The sequence below is a fragment of the Carcharhinus amblyrhynchos genome, chromosome 7, assembly GCF_965287045.1.
Source record: "Carcharhinus amblyrhynchos chromosome 7, sCarAmb.v2.hapA, whole genome shotgun sequence".
Lineage (NCBI taxonomy): Eukaryota > Metazoa > Chordata > Chondrichthyes > Carcharhiniformes > Carcharhinidae > Carcharhinus > Carcharhinus amblyrhynchos.
In genome coordinates this window covers 112,446,509-112,463,269 of record NC_137330.1, presented here as the reverse complement: position 1 = coordinate 112,463,269, position 16,761 = coordinate 112,446,509, and the positions used below count along the sequence as shown (strand labels likewise).

Sequence of the window (16,761 nt, the reverse complement as noted above, 5' to 3'; positions counted from 1 at the left end):
CATGGCAACAAGCCTGCACACTGTTGGGTTAATTCTTAATTTTGTTTTACTTCATTCACAAAACCAATGCACAGAGTGGATCGGGCAGACTTAAAACCATTCCTTGCTTGCTCCAAAAACCACGGTGGCAAAGATTTTGGAAGTTTACTCCTCAGGTGCTAAATACAATTCCAAAATATTAAGACCCTAAATTTGCATGTGGTGATTGTTACCACAGAAGAATGATTTACATCCACTGGGATTTGCCCAGGCAGTTACAAAACAATTAGAATATTTGCATATTCATTAGAAAACAGTAAAACCCGTTAGTCACAGACTATCCAGGGACTGGCATTAGCCCTCCTTCTCTGTTCTTATCTATAAAATAGCCAAATTTATGTACTGTCAACTTTTCAGTAGCATGGCTGAATTCTTCACCCAGCTTCCATTGAGGCAGGGAAACCACTATCCCCTGGGATAGAGCGACGTTGCAGGCAGGCAATTCTACAGATAGAGTGGTTTCTCTGCTGCTCTGCATGCTGGGTAAAGAGCTCTCCATTCCACCAAAGCCATTTCACCCATAAAACCCATTACTGAGCTTCACATCTCTTGTTTGACATTGTAAAAATGTTTGTTGCATTGCAGGCTGTTTGCAATTTGATGTCGGAGTGCTTCTTGCTTCTTTTACCAGGTGTTGTAGGGTTAAATGGGACCTTAGGCTGCAACAAAATTAGAAGGGACAGAGAGGGTTAAAAAAAGACAGCCTGGCTGAAATATCAAAACTTGCTGCAGGAAAGCAGATGGAGACAAACTTCAATAACTATCTCCCAGACAATACTAGCTAGTCACACCCCAGGTGCTACTCTTCAGAGATTGCAGCAACAATAAAGAATCAATATTATTTACCATGACCCCATAATGTCTGGAGATAGTACATAAGATCCATTGTGCCTGAGGTAAACTAACCAAGCATCAGGGTAAGTGTAGTCATTGATATCCACAATTGAAATTTACATTTGGGAAGTTATTTGTGATGACTTGATATTACAACAAAGTAGACGCAATCAACACAGGACGTGAACGAGAGCAGTTCAAAATAAAAGCGCAAAGGACAATTGCGATAGCACAATGTGACAAAAACAGAACTTAGAGTAACAGGGTTTAATCAGAATCTTGCATATCAATATTGTTATGGAGAAAGGTATAAGAATGCTTTTTCTTGTAAGCAGGGACAGCATGGTGGCACAGTGGTTAGCCAGGGATCTAAGTTCCATTCCTGGCTCGGGTCACTGTCTGTATGGTGTCTGCATGTTCTCCCCGTGTCTGGGTGGGTTTCCTCCAGGTGCCCCGGTTTCTCCCACAATCTGAAAGATTTGGTGGTTAGATGTATTGACCATGCTTAAATTCTCCCTCAGTGTACCTGAACAGGTACCGGAATGTGGCCACTAGGGGATTTTCACAGTAACTTTATTGCAGTGTTAGGATAAGCTGATTTGTGACACCAATAAATAAACTTTTAATTCTTTCATTTTAATTTTTTTTTTGTTTTAACACTTAAAATAAAGAAAGTTATCTCCTATCGTAGAGCTCCCATAGAGAAAACAGGATTAATCCTTTATTGTTGCTGTTTCTACCAGCTCTGGAAAATATCTTTCAAACTATATGCTGTTCATTCACGCAAGTTCAGTAAATCATTGGATTGAAGACTGCTCCATGTTGCAATCGAACACTTATTCAGTCTCCTTCTGACAGGGAGAAATAACTTAAGAATAGAAACACACAAACTCAAAGCAGGAGTAGGCCATTTAGCCCTTCGAGCCTGGTCTGCATTCATTATAATCATGGCTGATCATCGAATTCAATATCTAATCCTGCCTTCCCCCGATATTCCTTGATCCCTTCTGCCCCAAGAGGGTGCTATATCTAATTTCTTCATGAAATCAGACAACGTTTTGGCCTCAGCTACATTCTGTGGTAGTGAATGCCACACATTCACCATCGTTTGGGTGGAGAAATTTCTCCTCACCTCAGTTCTAAGAGGTTTACCCCTTATCCTCAAACTGTGACCCCCCTAGATCTGGACTCCCCTACCATCAGGAACATTCTTTCTGAGTAAACCTTGTTAGAATTTTATAAGATTCAATGAGATCCCCTCTCACTTTTCTAAACTCCAATGAATATAATGCCAACCGGCTTAGTCTCTCCTCATATGACAGAGCTGCCATCCCAGGAATCAGCCTGGTAAACCTTTGCTGTACTCCCTTTTATAGCAAGGACATCCTTCCTCAGATAAGGTTGCCAAAACTGCACACAATTCTCCAGGTGTGGCCTTACCAATGCCCTGTACAATTGCAGTAAAACAGCTCTATTCCTAGAGTCAGAAAACGATAAAGCACTAGAAGGCCATTCAGCCCTATGCCAGCTCTTTGATCGGACCATCCAGCTAATCCCACTGTTTCTATTCTTTTCCCATAGCCGTGTACTTTATTCACATTATTTATCCCACTCTCTTTTGAATGTTATTCAATCTGCTTCCACCACCCTTTCCGACAGTGCATTCCTGATGGGATCTACATAAAGAGCTCTTACCTCATATTATCTTTGATTCTTTGAAATCCATGTGGCTATCAACCCTTCCACCACTGAAGCCATTTCTTCTTGTTAGGTGTCATCTTTCAGTAGAGAGTGTGCGGACTCACAAATCCTGGATATTTCAAATTGACACAGAGAGTGCGGGGATAGAGGACACACTCCAGAGTATAGCCACACTGCGCTTCCATATCAGAGTAGTTGCTGCTGCTGAAGCCCAAAGGAATAAACGAAACAAAAACCCCCGAAGCCGCCGCAAATGATTTTTCTGTTGTTTCCTGATAGAATGCTGTGTTACTGTATGGTGGAACCCGCAGAAAACTCTCCAGAGTTACAGATGATGACTGAAGCAAACACTGCCTATCAGGTAACTCGCATCATTGTTATTGGCTGATGCTGGTGGTGTGCCAGTATCGGTACTGGGCGATGTGCCAGTATTGGTACTGGTGATGTGCCAATATTGGTGCTGAGTGATGTGCCAGTATTGGTACTGGTGATGTGCCAATATTGGTGCTGAGTGATGTGCCAGTATTGGTGCTGGTGTTAGTGTTGGGGTTGATATTATGATGCTACTGCTGTTGTTGTTGTGCTGGTGTTGGGTTTGGGGTTATGATTGGGACTGGGGTTTGGGGTTACAATTGGGGCTGGGGTTGGGGTTGCGATTGGGGCTGGGTTTGGGATTGGCGTTGGGGCTGGGTTTGGGATTGGCGTTGGGGCTGGGTTTGGGATTGACGTTGGGGCTGGGGTTATGATTGGAGCTGGGGTTGGGATTGCGATTGGGGCTGGGTTTGGGATTGGCGTTGGGGCTGGGTTTGGGATTGGCGTTGGGGCTGGGGTTGGGGTTGGGGTTGCGATTGGGGCTGGGGTTGGGGTTATGATTGGAGCTGGGGTTGGGATTGCGATTGGGGCTGGGGTTGCGATTGGGGCTGGGTTTGGGATTGGTGTTGGGATTGGTGCTGGGATTGATGTTGGGATTGGGGCTGGGATTGGTGTTGGGGTTGGGGCTGGGATTGGTATTGGGGGTGGGGCTGGGATTGGTGTTGGGGTTGGGACTGGGATTGGTGTTGGGGTTGGGGCTGAGATTGGTGTTGGGATTGGGGCTGGGGTTGGTGTTGGGGTTGGGGTTGGGGTTGGTATTGGGGTTGGGGCTGGGGTTGATGTTGGGGTTGGGGTTGGGGCTGGGGTTGCGATTGGGGCTGGGATTGGGATTGGGATTGGGTTTGAGGTTGGGATTTCAGTTGGGGTTGCGATTGGGGCTGGGGTTGCGATTGGAGCTGGGGTTGGGATTGGGCTGGGGTTGCGATTGGGGCTGGGTTTGGGATTGGGCTGGGGTTGGGATTGGGCTGGGGTTGCGATTGGGGCTGGGGCTGGGGTTGGGATTGGGGCTGGGGCTGCGATTGGGGCTGGGATTGCGATTGGGGCTGGGGTTGGGATTGCGATTGGGGCTGGGGTTGGGATTGCGATTGGGGCTGGGGTTGGGATTGCGATTGGGGCTGGGGTTGGGGTTGCAATTGGGGCGGGGGTTGTGATTGTGATTGGGGCTGGGGTTGGGATTGGGGCGGGGGTTGGGATTGCGATTGGGGCTGGGGTTGGGATTGGGGCTGGGGTTGGGATTGCGATTGGGGCTGGGGTTGGGATTGGGGCTGGGGTTGGGATTGCGATTGGGGCTGGGGTTGGGATTGGGGTTGGGGTTGGGATTGCGATTGGGGCTGGGGTTGGGATTGCGATTGGGGCTGGGGTTGGGATTGGGGTTGGGGCTGGGTTTGGGATTGACGTTGGGGCTGGGGTTGGGATTGCGATTGGGGCTGGGGTTGGGATTGGGGTTGGGGCTGGGTTTGGGATTGGCATTGGGGCTGGGTTTGGGATTGACGTTGGGGCTGGGGTTATGATTGGAGCTGGGGTTGGGATTGCGATTGGGGCTGGGGTTGGGATTGTGATTGGGGCTGGGGTTGGGATTGTGATTGGGGCTGGGATTGGGGCTGGGGCTGGGGTTGGGATTGCGATTGGGGCTGGGTTTGGGATTGGCGTTGGGGCTGGGGTTAGGATTGACGTTGGGGCTGGGGTTATGATTGGAGCTGGGGTTGGGATTGCGATTGGGGCTGGGTTTGGGACTGGTGTTGGGGCTGGGGTTGGGGTTGGGGTTGAGATTGGGGCTGGGGTTGGGGTTATGATTGGAGCTGGTGTTGGGATTGCGATTGGGGCTGGGGTTGCGATTGGGGCCGGGTTTGGGATTGGTGTTGGGATTGGTGCTGGGATTGATATTGGGATTGGGGCTGGGATTGGTGTTGGGGTTGGGGCTGGGATTGGTATTGGGGCTGGGATTGTGATTGGGGCTGGGGTTGGGATTGTGATTGGGGCTGGGGTTGGGATTGGGGCTGGGGTTGGGATTGCTATTGGGGCTGGGATTGTGATTGGGGCTGGGGTTGGGATTGTGATTGGGGCTGGGGTTGGGATTGTGATTGGGGCTGGGGTTGTGATTGGGGCTGGGGTTGGGATTGGGGCTGGGGTTGGGATTGTGATTGGGGCTGGGGTTGGGATTGGGGCTGGGGTTGGGATTGTGATTGGGGCTGGGGTTGGGATTGCGATTGGGGCTGGGGTTGGGATTGTGATTGGGGCTGGGGTTGGGATTGGGGCTGGGGTTGGGATTGTGATTGGGGCTGGGGTTGGGATTGTGATTGGGGCTGGGGTTGGGATTGGGGCTGGGGTTGGGATTGGGGCTGGGGTTGGGATTGCGATTGGGGCTGGGGTTGGGATTGTGATTGGGGCTGGGGTTGGGATTGGGGCTGGGGTTGGGATTGTGATTGGGGCTGGGGTTGGGATTGGGGCTGGGGTTGGGATTGTGATTGGGGCTGGGGTTGGGGTTGGGATTGTGATTGGGGCTGGGGTTGGGATTGGGGCTGGGGTTGGGATTGTGATTGGGGCTGGGGTTGGGATTGTGATTGGGGCTGGGGTTGGGATTGTGATTGGGGCTGGGGTTGGGATTGGGGCTGGGGTTGGGATTGGGGCTGGGGTTGGGATTGCGATTGGGGCTGGGGTTGGGATTGGGGCTGTGGTTGGGATTGTGATTGGGGCTGGGGTTGGGATTGTGATTGGGGCTGGGGCTGGGATTGTGATTGGGGCTGGGGTTGGGATTGGGGCTGGGGTTGGGATTGCGATTGGGGCTGGGGTTGGGATTGGGGCTGGGGTTGGGATTGTGATTGGGGCTGGGGTTGGGATTGGGGCTGGGGTTGGGATTGGGATTGGGGCTGGGGTTGGGATTGGGGCTGGGGCTGGGATTGGGATTGGGGCTGGGGTTGGGATTGTGATTGGGGCTGGGGCTGGGATTGTGATTGGGGCTGGGGTTGGGATTGCGATTGGGGCTGGGGTTGGGATTGGGGTTGGGGTTGGGATTGTGATTGGGGCTGGGGCTGGGATTGTGATTGGGGCTGGGGTTGGGATTGGGGCTGGGGTTGGGATTGGGATTGGGGCTGGGGTTGGGATTGGGGCTGTGGTTGGGATTGTGATTGGGGCTGGGGTTGGGATTGGGGCTGGGGTTGGGATTGTGATTGGGGTTGGGATTGGGGCTGGGGCTGGGGTTGGGATTGTGATTGGGGCTGGGGTTGGGATTGTGATTGGGGCTGGGGTTGGGATTGGGGCTGGGGCTGGGGTTGCGATTGGGGCTGGGGTTGGGATTGGGGCTGGGGTTGGGATTGCGATTGGGGCTGGGGTTGGGATTGGGGCTGAGGTTGGGATTGCGATTGGGGCTGGGGTTGGGATTGGGGCTGGGGTTGGGATTGCGATTGGGGCTGGGGTTGGGATTGGGGTTGGGGTTGGGATTGCGATTGGGGCTGGGGTTGGGATTGGGGCTGGTTGGGATTGGGGTTGGGGTTGGGGTTGCGATTGGGGCTGGGGTTGGGATTGGGGTTGGGGTTGGGATTGTGATTGGGGCTGGGGTTGGGATTGCGATTGGGGCTGGGGTTGGGATTGCGATTGGGGCTGGGGTTGGGATTGGGGTTGGGGCTGGGTTTGGGATTGACGTTGGGGCTGGGGTTGGGATTGCGATTGGGGCTGGGGTTGGGATTGTGATTGGGGCTGGGATTGTGATTGGGGCTGGGGTTGGGATTGTGATTGGGGCTGGGTTTGGGATTGGCGTTGGGGCTGGGTTTGGGACTGGTGTTGGGGCTGGGGTTGGGGTTGGGGTTGCGATTGGGGCTGGGGTTGGGGTTATGATTGGAGCTGGGGTTGGGATTGCGATTGGGGCTGGGGTTGCGATTGGGGCTGGGTTTGGGATTGGTGTTGGGATTGGTGCTGGGATTGATGTTGGGATTGGGGCTGGGATTGGTGTTGGGGTTGGGGCTGGGATTGGTGTTGGGGTTGGGGCTGGGATTGGTATTGGGGCTGGGATTGTGATTGGGGCTGGGGTTGGGATTGTGTTTGGGGCTGGGGTTGGGATTGGGGCTGGGGCTGGGATTGTGATTGGGGCTGGGGTTGGGATTGTGATTGGGGCTGGGGTTGGGATTGCGATTGGGGCTGGGGTTGGGATTGTGATTGGGGCTGGGGTTGGGATTGTGATTGGGGCTGGGGTTGGGATTGGGGCTGGGGTTGGGATTGTGATTGGGGCTGGGGTTGGGATTGGGGCTGGGGTTGGGATTGTGATTGGGGCTGGGATTGGGGCTGGGGCTGGGGTTGGGATTGGGGCTGGGGTTGGGATTGTGATTGGGGCTGGGGTTGGGATTGTGATTGGGGCTGGGGTTGGGATTGTGATTGGGGCTTGGGTTGGGATTGTGATTGGGGCTGGGGTTGGGATTGGGGCTGGGGTTGGGATTGTGATTGGGGCTGGGGTTGGGATTGTGATTGGGGCTGGGGTTGGGATTGTGATTGGGGCTGGAGTTGGGATTGTCATTGGGGCTGGGGTTGGGATTGTGATTGGGGCTGGGGTTGGGATTGGGGTTGGGGTTGGGATTGGGGCTGGGGTTGGGATTGTGATTGGGGCTGGGGTTGGGATTGGGGCTGGGGTTGGGATTGGGGCTGTGGTTGGGATTGGGGCTGGGGTTGGGATTGGGGCTGGGGTTGGGATTGTGATTGGGGCTGGGATTGGGATTGGGGCTGGGGTTGGGATTGTGATTGGGGCTGGGGTTGGGATTGCGATTGGGGCTGGGGTTGGGATTGGGGCTGGGGCTGGGATTGTGATTGGGGCTGGGGTTGGGATTGCGATTGGGGCTGGGATTGGGGCTGGGGCTGGGGTTGGGATTGTGATTGGGGCTGGGATTGGGATTGGGGCTGGGGCTGGGGTTGGGATTGGGGCTGGGGTTGGGATTGTGATTGGGGCTGGGGTTGGGATTGCGATTGGGGCTGGGATTGGGATTGGGGCTGGGGTTGGGATTGCGATTGGGGCTGGGGTTGGGATTGGGGCTGGGGTTGGGATTGCGATTGGGGCTGGGGTTGGGATTGTGATTGGGGCTGGGGTTGGGATTGTGATTGGGGCTGGGGTTGGGATTGGGGCTGGGGTTGGGATTGGGGCTGGGGTTGGGATTGTGATTGGGGCTGGGGTTGGGATTGGGATTGGGGCTGGGGCTGGGATTGGGGCTGGGGTTGGGATTGTGATTGGGGCTGGGGTTGGGATTGGGGCTGGGGTTGGGATTGGGATTGGGGCTGGGGTTGGGATTGGGGCTGGAGTTGGGATTGGGGCTGGGGTTGGGATTGCGATTGGGGCTGGGGTTGGGATTGGGGCTGGGGTTGGGATTGGGATTGGGATTGGGGCTGGGGTTGTGATTGGGGCTGGGGTTGGGATTGGGGTTGGGTTTGGGATTGGGGCTGGGGTTGGGATTGGGGTTGGGGTTGGGTTGGGGTTGTTCTGAGGTTAGTGTTGGAGTTGTGGCTCGGATTGGGATTCGAATTGGAGCTGGGGTTGGTGTTGGGATTGGGGCTGGGGTTCGGGTTGGGATTAGGGCCGGGGTTGGTTTTGGGATTGGGGCTGGGTTTGGGGTTGTGATTGGGGCTGGGGTTGGGATTGTGATTGGGGCTGGGGTTGGGATTGGGGTTGGGGTTGGGGTTGGGATTGGGGCTGGGGTTGGGTTGGGGTTGTTCTGAGGTTAGTGTTGGAGTTGTGGCTCGGATTGGGATTCGAATTGGAGCTGGGGTTGGTGTTGGGATTGGGGCTAGGGTTGGTGTTGGGATTGGGGCTGGGATTGGTGTTGGGGTTGGGGCTGGGATTGGTGTTGGGATTGGGGCTGGGATTGGTGTTGGAGTTGTGGCTCGGATTGGGATTCGAATTGGAGCTGGGGTTGGTGTTGGGATTGGGGCTGGGATTGGTGTTGGGATTGGGGCTGGGGTTGGTGTTGGGATTGGGGCTGGGGTTGGTGTTGGGATTGGGGCTGGGGTTGGTGTTGGGATTGGGGCTGGGGTTGGTGTTGGGGTTGAGGCTTAGATTGGGTTTGCTGTTGGTGTTAATATTCAGTTGGCAGCGTCCTGCGCCCACTGACATTAGTCTTTGACTACAATTGTTTGACCCAAGTCCTCACTCAGGAAAACAAATTACATCTCAGTGAAGTAAATTTTTTTTTAGTTCCAGACATCACTCGACAGAGATACATAAAGGATTATATTTAAGATATCATTAGGGTTGAGATTTCACCTTTAATTTATTTCAAGATGAGTATATAAGAGTATAAACTGCAGGGGAGGAGTTCTGCTGACTCCCTTCTTACTCACAATTATGAGTTCAATAGTGAACAGAGTTTTCTCGATTTGTAACGAGCATTTATTCATTTCTTTCTCGTTCCCCTGCCACCTCAGCGCAGCACTCAGAAACTTGTTGAATCAGGCAAGTACGATGCTCGAGAAGATTTCACTGTCGTGTTACAGCCCTTCCTTCGCCATGTGGAAATCCCTATCTTGGAAGTAAGTGCGACTGTTTTCATGTCTCTAAATGCAGGATGGGACATTCTCCCACTGCTCCCAGAATATCCAGCTCCATCTCACACTACTGATATACTTTACCTTTCGAATTCCAGAATGGACGACCAGACATCTCATTCTTTGCCCCAGACTGTTTCCATCTAAACAGGAAGTTCCACACACAGATGTCAAGAGCTCTCTGGAACAACATGGTAGGTATATTCACTGACCTGCATAGGCTACAGTTCAGGCGCAGGCCTGAATTTCCATACTCTCGTCCCTGTTTTCAAATCTCTCCGTTGCCTCGGTGCTCTCTATCTCTGAACCTTCTTCAGCCCTCTGAGATTTCTGCACTCCTTCAATGCTGACCTCTAATTGAATCTCTCCACCAAGGCTGGCTGGCTGCCTAGACCCTAAGCTTTGGAATTCATGCCTTAAAGATGTGTGGGTTTGGTTGATTGGCCATGCTAAATTGACCCTCATGTTAAGGGATTAGCAGGGTAAATATATGGTGCTATGGGAATAGGGCCTGGGTGGGTTTGTGGTTGGTGCAGACTTGATGGGCCAAATGGCCTCCTACATTAAGAGATTCTATCATTCTAAACCTCTCCGCCTCTCTCTCTCTCTTTCCCATTGTAAGATGCTTCTTAAAATCCACCTCTTTTGTTTGTCTGCCCTGATATTCCTTTGTGTGGCATGGCATCAAATATTATTTGATAGCACTTCTTTCAAGAGTCTTGGGATGCTTTCCTGCTTTGAAGATGTTATCCAAATGCAAGTCGCCATTGTTAATACTCAGCAGCTCATACCTAACTCACTCTGCAGTCCATCCACAGTGGTCAGCTGGCTAGGGTGCCATGATTCCGGGGATGGAAGGGTAGACGTATGAGGATAGACTAAACAGTTTGGGCTTGTACTGGCTGGAGTTTAGAAGGATGAAAGGGGATCTAATCGAGGTAAAATTTTTAAAGGGATTGATAAAGTAAACACAGACCAAATATTTCCTCTCATGGGGCAACCTAGGACAAGTGGTCACAGGTACAGGTTGCGAGGCGGTGGATCTAAAACTGAGATGAGGAGGAAATACTTCTACAAAGAAACAAAGAACAGTACAGGCCTTTCGGCCCTCGATGCTGTGCCAAGCTTTGTCCGAAACCAAGATCAATCTATCCCACTCCCTATCATTCTGGAGTGCTCCATGTGTCTATCTAATAACCACTTGAAAGTTCCTAAAGTGTCCGACTCCACTATCACAGCAGGCAGTCCATTCCACACCCCAACCACTGTCTGAAATTTATCTCAGCAATCCCTCCTATATCTCCTACCATGAACCTTATAGTTATGCCCCCTAGTAATAGCTACATCCACCCGAGGAAATAATCTCTGAACATCCACTCTATCTATCCCTCCCATCATCTTATAAACCTCTATTAAGTCACCCCTCATCCTCCTCCCGCTCTAAAGAGAAAAGCCCCAGCTCCCTCAACCTTTCCTCATAAGACCTACCCTCCAAACCAGGCAGCATCCTGGTAAATCTCCTCTGCACTCTCTCCAATGCTTCCACATTCATCTTATAGTGAGATGACCAGAACTGAACACAATATTCTAAATGTGGTCTCACCAAGGTCCTGTACAGTTGCAGCATAACCCCACAGCTCTTAAACTCAAACCCCCGTTAATAAACGCTAACACACTATAAGCCTTCTTACAGCTCTATCCACTTGAGTGGCAACCTTCAGAGATCTGAGGATATGAACCCCAAGATCTCTCTGTTTCTCCACATTCCGCGGAGCCCTGCTGTTGACCCTGTAATCCACATTCAAGTTTGTCCTACCAAAATGAATCACCTCACACTTAACAGGGTTAAACTCCATCTGTCACTTTTCGGCCTAGCTCTGCATCCTATCAATGTCTCTTTGCAGCCTACAGGAGCCCTCCACCTCATTCACTACTCCACCAATCTTGGCGTCATCAACAAATTTACTAACCCACCCTTCAGCCCCCTCCTCCAAGTTGTTGATAATAATCACAAATAGCAGAGAACCCAGCAATGATCCCTGTGGTACACTGCTGGTAACTGGTCTCCAGTCTGAAAATTTTCCATCCACCACCACCCTCTGTCTTCTGTCTTCTATGATATAGCCATTCACTACCCTCTCACAGAGGGTAATGAATTTATGGAACTCGCTGCCCCATAACGTGGTGGACTCTGAATTATTGAATGGTTCCAAGAAAGAGATAGATATATTTCTAAAACAAAATTGGGATCGGGGGATACAGGGAACAGCTGGGGAGGTGGATTTGAGATCAGGGAGAGATCAGCCATGACCTGATTGGTGGGGGAGTCCAGAACCAGGAGTCACAGTCTAAGGATTCAGGGTAGACCATTTAGGACAGAGATGAGGAGACATTTCTTCACCCAAAGAGTGGTGAGCCTGTGGAATTCATTATCACAGGAAGTAGTTGATGGCAAGACATTCAATGCAGTCAAGAGACGGCTGGATATAACACTTGGGGCAAATGGGATCAAAGGTTATGGGGAGAAAGCAGGATTAGGCTATTGAGTTAGATGATCAGCCATGATCGCAGTGAATGACAGAGCAGGCTCGAAGGGCCAAATGGCCTCCTCCTGCTCCTATGTTTCTATGATAGAATGGTGGAGCAGGCTCGAAGGACTGACCTTGCCTACTTCCGCTCCTAATTCCTAAGCTCCGCTGGCGTGGACTAGATTTCACTCCGGGTATTATGCTTAAGGAGCCAGATGGCCAGTTGGGAACTCAGGCACAGCCGATCTTTAAGAGGATGTGAAGAATCATTGTAACTGTGGGTGCCAGAAGTCAGGAAACAGTGAGAGATGGCAGTAAGTAACAACTAGATCGAAAGGATGAAGATTGGCACGGAGTGAACAATGCCAAGGTTTGCTCTGCGCAACAAAAAGGGGAAAGTGGAAAACTAAAAAAATGTGAGAGAATGAAGAAGAACATAAAGAGGACAGGAAAGTGGGTCAAAAATGGGTCAGTGTGTAGAAAATACACAGATTATCCCATTTTTCACTGATGTTGTTTAAGAAATGGACGTTCACCAGATTTCAAAACATTCTTCTTCAGAAGAGTGCCAGGCAGTCTGTTCCATTCACCTGGTGAAGGAGCAGTGCTCTGAAAGCTCGTGATTCCAAATAAACCTGTTGGACTTTAACCTGGTGTTGTGAGACTTCTTACTGTACCCACCTCAGTCTAACGGTGGCATCTCCACATCATGGCCACTCACTTGAGAGAGCAGAGGGTTTAATATCTCATCCAGATGGCAACACTTCCAACAAGTTTATTTATTTATTTATCAGCATCACAAATAGACTTACCTTAACGCTGCAATGAAGTTACTGTGAAAATCCCCTAGTCGCCACACGCCGGCGCCTGTTCTGCGAGAGAACTTAGCATGGCCAATGGCACTTTCAGACTGAGGGAGGAAACCGGAGCACCGAGGAAACCCTTGCAGACATGGGGAGAACATGCAGACTCCGCGCAGACAGTGACCCAAGCGGGAATTGAATGCAGGTCTCTGGCACTATGAAGCAGCAGTGTTAACCACTGCCCATGCAGCACGATGGCATAGTGCCTTACTTCCTGAGTGAAGAATCAGCCTAGATATTTGTGCTTGAGTGTCGTGAGTGATTCTTGAGCTCACAGTCTTGAGGCGATTGCGTTTCCAACTGAACTCCAGATTCATAGAACCTTAGTTAGGCCACACTTGGAATATTGTGTTCAATTCTGGTTGCCACACTATCAGAAGGATGTGGAAGCTTTGGAGAGGTTCAGAAAAGATTTACCAGAATGTTGCCTGGTATGGACAGCATTAGCTATGAGGAGGGGTTGGAGAAACTTGGTTTGTTCTCACTGGAACGATGGAGGTTGAGGGGTGACCTGATAGAGGTTTACAAGATTATGAGAGGCATGGACAGAGCGGATAGTCAGAAGCTTTTTCCCAGGATAGAAGAGTCAATTACTAGGGGGCACAGGTTTAAGGTGCGAGGGACAAAGTTTAAAGGAGGCAGATTTTTTTACGCAGAGAGTGGAACCTCTGGAACTCAGTGCTGGGGGCGAGATAGTGGAAGCGAATATGGTAGTGACTTTTAAGGGGCGTCTTGACAAGTACACGAAAGGGATGGGAATAGAGGGATATAGTCCCTGGCAGGGTAGGGAGTTTTAGTTAAGTTGGGCAGCATGGTCGGTGCAGGCTTGGAGGGCCAAAGGGCCTGTTCCTGTGTTGTAATTTTCTTTGTTCTTTGTTCTTTGTCCCAGCTCACACAAGGAGAGGAGCAATAATTAAGGGGTGGGAGTTTTTGCTACAGAGAGAGCACAGTGAAGGTTTACCAGGCTGATTCCTGGGATGGCAGGTCTGCCTTATGAGGAGAGACTAGGTCGGTTAGAATTATATTCACTGGTATTTAGAAGAGTGAGAGGGGATTTCATAGAAACTTATAAATTCTAACATGATTAGACAGGGTAGGTTTAAAAAGAGAGTTCCTAATGGTGGGGGAGTCCAGAACTAGGGGTCATAGCTTGAGGATAAGGGGTAAATCTTTTAGAATTGAGGTGAGGAGAAATGTCTTCACCCAGAGGATGGTGAATGAGTGGAATCCACTACCACAGAATGCAGTTGAGGCCAAAACGCTGTGTGATTTCAAGAAGAAATTAGATATAACTCTTGGGGCTGAAGGGATCAAAGGATATGGGAGAAGGGGGGATCAGGATATTGAATTTGATAATCAACCATGATCAAAACGAATGGCAGAGCGAGCTTGAAAGGCTGAATGGCCAATTCCTGCTTCCAGTTTCTATGGGAATATATGGATAAAAGTAGTTAAGCAGTGAATTCTATCAGTATTTGTGATTGTGAGAGAATAATTACCAGGCTTTCAGTATGAATCAGGCTACCATCTGGTTCTATGTGGCACAGAGAGCTTTAAAGAGATGGAGAGAAAATAAATCAAATTTACACCGAGCAAAAAAAGTAACTGTTTTTATTTCCCCCACAGTTACAGCCTGTTGGTAAAAAGTCCAGTTTTCAAGATGTTACAGCAAATATCTCTCTGAGTTGCCCATCCCAGGTAAGAATTGTACACGCTGCTGTGTGGGGGCTGGGGGGAGGGGTGGGTGGGGGGACTAGAGAAATGTGTCCAAACATTGCACTTTTTTTGAGTATACAAAAGCATGGAGGACAATAGCTTCCTGTTTCATTCATACAAAGGTAAGAGGAGTTGGGGAGGTTGGATAGAGCAATGCCTTGATGGGATTTTTCAAAAAGGAGGATTTTGAAATTAATAAAATGGGGAAAGGGTCACGAGGAGGCTGGTGGGAGGAGAGGTTAGTACAGGATAAGGGATGGACAGCAGAGCTGGAGGGTGGAGCTCGCTAGGAGACTTCAGCAATTCCAAAGAAGAGTTATATTCGACTCATTAGCATTAACTCTTGTGTTCTTATGACCCAGATTCAAATCTGGCCTCGGGTCACTGTCTGTGTGGAGTTTGCACTTTCTCCCCATGTCTGCGTGGGTTTCCTCCGGGTGCTCTGGTTTCCTCCCACGGTCCAAAGATGTGTGGGTGAGATTGATTAGCCATGAAATTGACCCTTAGTGTCAGGGGGATTTGTGGGGTAAAGATGTGGGTTTATGGGAATAAGGCCTGGGTGGGATTATGGTCGGTGCAGTCTCAATGGGCCGAATGGCCTCCTTAGAACATAGAACATAGAACATAGAACATTACAGCGCAGAACAGGCCCTTCGGCCCACAATGTTGCGCCGACCAGTCTTATTTTTAAAAAAAAACATTGACCCACTAATCTAAACCAATCCCTTTTCGTCCATAAACCTATCCACCAATCTCTTAAACGCCCCCAAACTAGGCACATTTACAACTGCAACTAGGCGCATTTACAACTGCAACTATAGGGACTCTATCTATCTATATATGAGGAACAAAAGTTTTAAAACGGAAACGATACACTGAATCGATCTCCAGGACATGGAGAAGCTTCATTTGATTTGGTTTGACTTATTATTGTCACATGTATTAGTATACAATGAAAAGTATTGTTTCTTCCATGATATACAGGCAAAACATAGAGAAGGAAAAGAGAGAGTGTAGAATGCAGTGTTACAATCATAGCTAGGGTTTAGCGAAAGATCAATTTAATGCAAGGAAGGTCCATTCAAAAATCTGATGGCAGCAGGGAAGAAGCTGTTCTTGAGTAGATTGGTACGTGACCTCAGACTTTTGTATCTTTTACTTACAATGAGAAGCTTTTATATGAATTATGTTCTGGTCCATATATTTTATTGTTCGAAGGACTCATGAGGCTATTTGCATTTCTTTATTCCATTACAGGATCAACCCTTTCTTAGAACTTCTAAGAATAGCAATTATATTCACCCAGGATCGGATCCAACAATCAAACCCCCTAAGGTAATCTCACCATTTAATCGCTGTATGTTTTGCAATAAATTCTCATTGTAATAAATTAAAGGTTGTGGGGTGGCTGAGTGAATAGAAAAACTATTTAACAATTACCATTACAATCCAAACAGCATGTTGAGCAGATATTGTCAGAATGATCCTTTCCATACTATTTGGTTTAAATTGCAAGTGATTACTTTTACTGACTCCAATGTTAGCATTTTACTTCAAAGACAGCATTTAATCCAACAGTTTAATTTGCTCATAATTCTAAATCTGAAATGTTTGTAAAAGTCTCATATGTGGAACTTTATTAAAATCTTTCTGAAAAAATTAAGTACATTATACCAGCTTCTCCCTAAAGAGTGCAGTGGACAGTTTCTCCCTAAAAGGTGCAGGAGGGGATGCCAGGAGCAACAGGCCTATCTGAAAATGAGGTGTCAACCTGATGAAGTTACAACTCAGAATGACTTGTGTGCCAGGCTGCTTCAGCAGCAATAGTACACAGAGCTAAGAGATCCCACAACTAATGGCTCAGATCGAAGCTCTGCAGTCCTACCACATCCAGCTCTGAATGGTGATGGATGGTTAAACAATTCACTGGAGGACGAGGCTCCACAAATATCTCCATCCTCAATGATAGAAGAGCCCCGCTCATCAAAGTAAAGTTAAAGCATTCGCAACAACCTTCAGCCAGAAGTGCCGAGTGGATGGTCCATCTCGGCCTCCTCTGGAAATCTCCAGCTTCACAGCTATCGGCCAATTTGATTCATTTCATGTGGTCTCAAGAGAGGACCACATCGTATGAAGGAATTTAAAAAGCTGTGGATTTGGGGCCAACATTAGGATATATACTTGCAACCACC

General features: G+C 49.5%; 1 protein-coding gene across 1 annotated transcript in view; it reads left to right on the top strand.

Moving 5' to 3' along the window:
- The window catches only part of plb1 (phospholipase B1), a 150,472-nt gene that overhangs the window by 98,989 nt on the left and 34,722 nt on the right, over positions 1 to 16,761 (top strand). Inside the window, exons 40-44 of the mRNA XM_080193449.1 lie at positions 2,854 to 2,935; positions 9,343 to 9,447; positions 9,561 to 9,656; positions 14,480 to 14,551; positions 15,827 to 15,904. Of these exons, the coding sequence (XP_080049575.1) occupies positions 2,854 to 2,935; positions 9,343 to 9,447; positions 9,561 to 9,656; positions 14,480 to 14,551; positions 15,827 to 15,904 (433 nt within the window). The remainder of the gene's footprint in view (positions 1 to 2,853; positions 2,936 to 9,342; positions 9,448 to 9,560; positions 9,657 to 14,479; positions 14,552 to 15,826; positions 15,905 to 16,761) is intronic.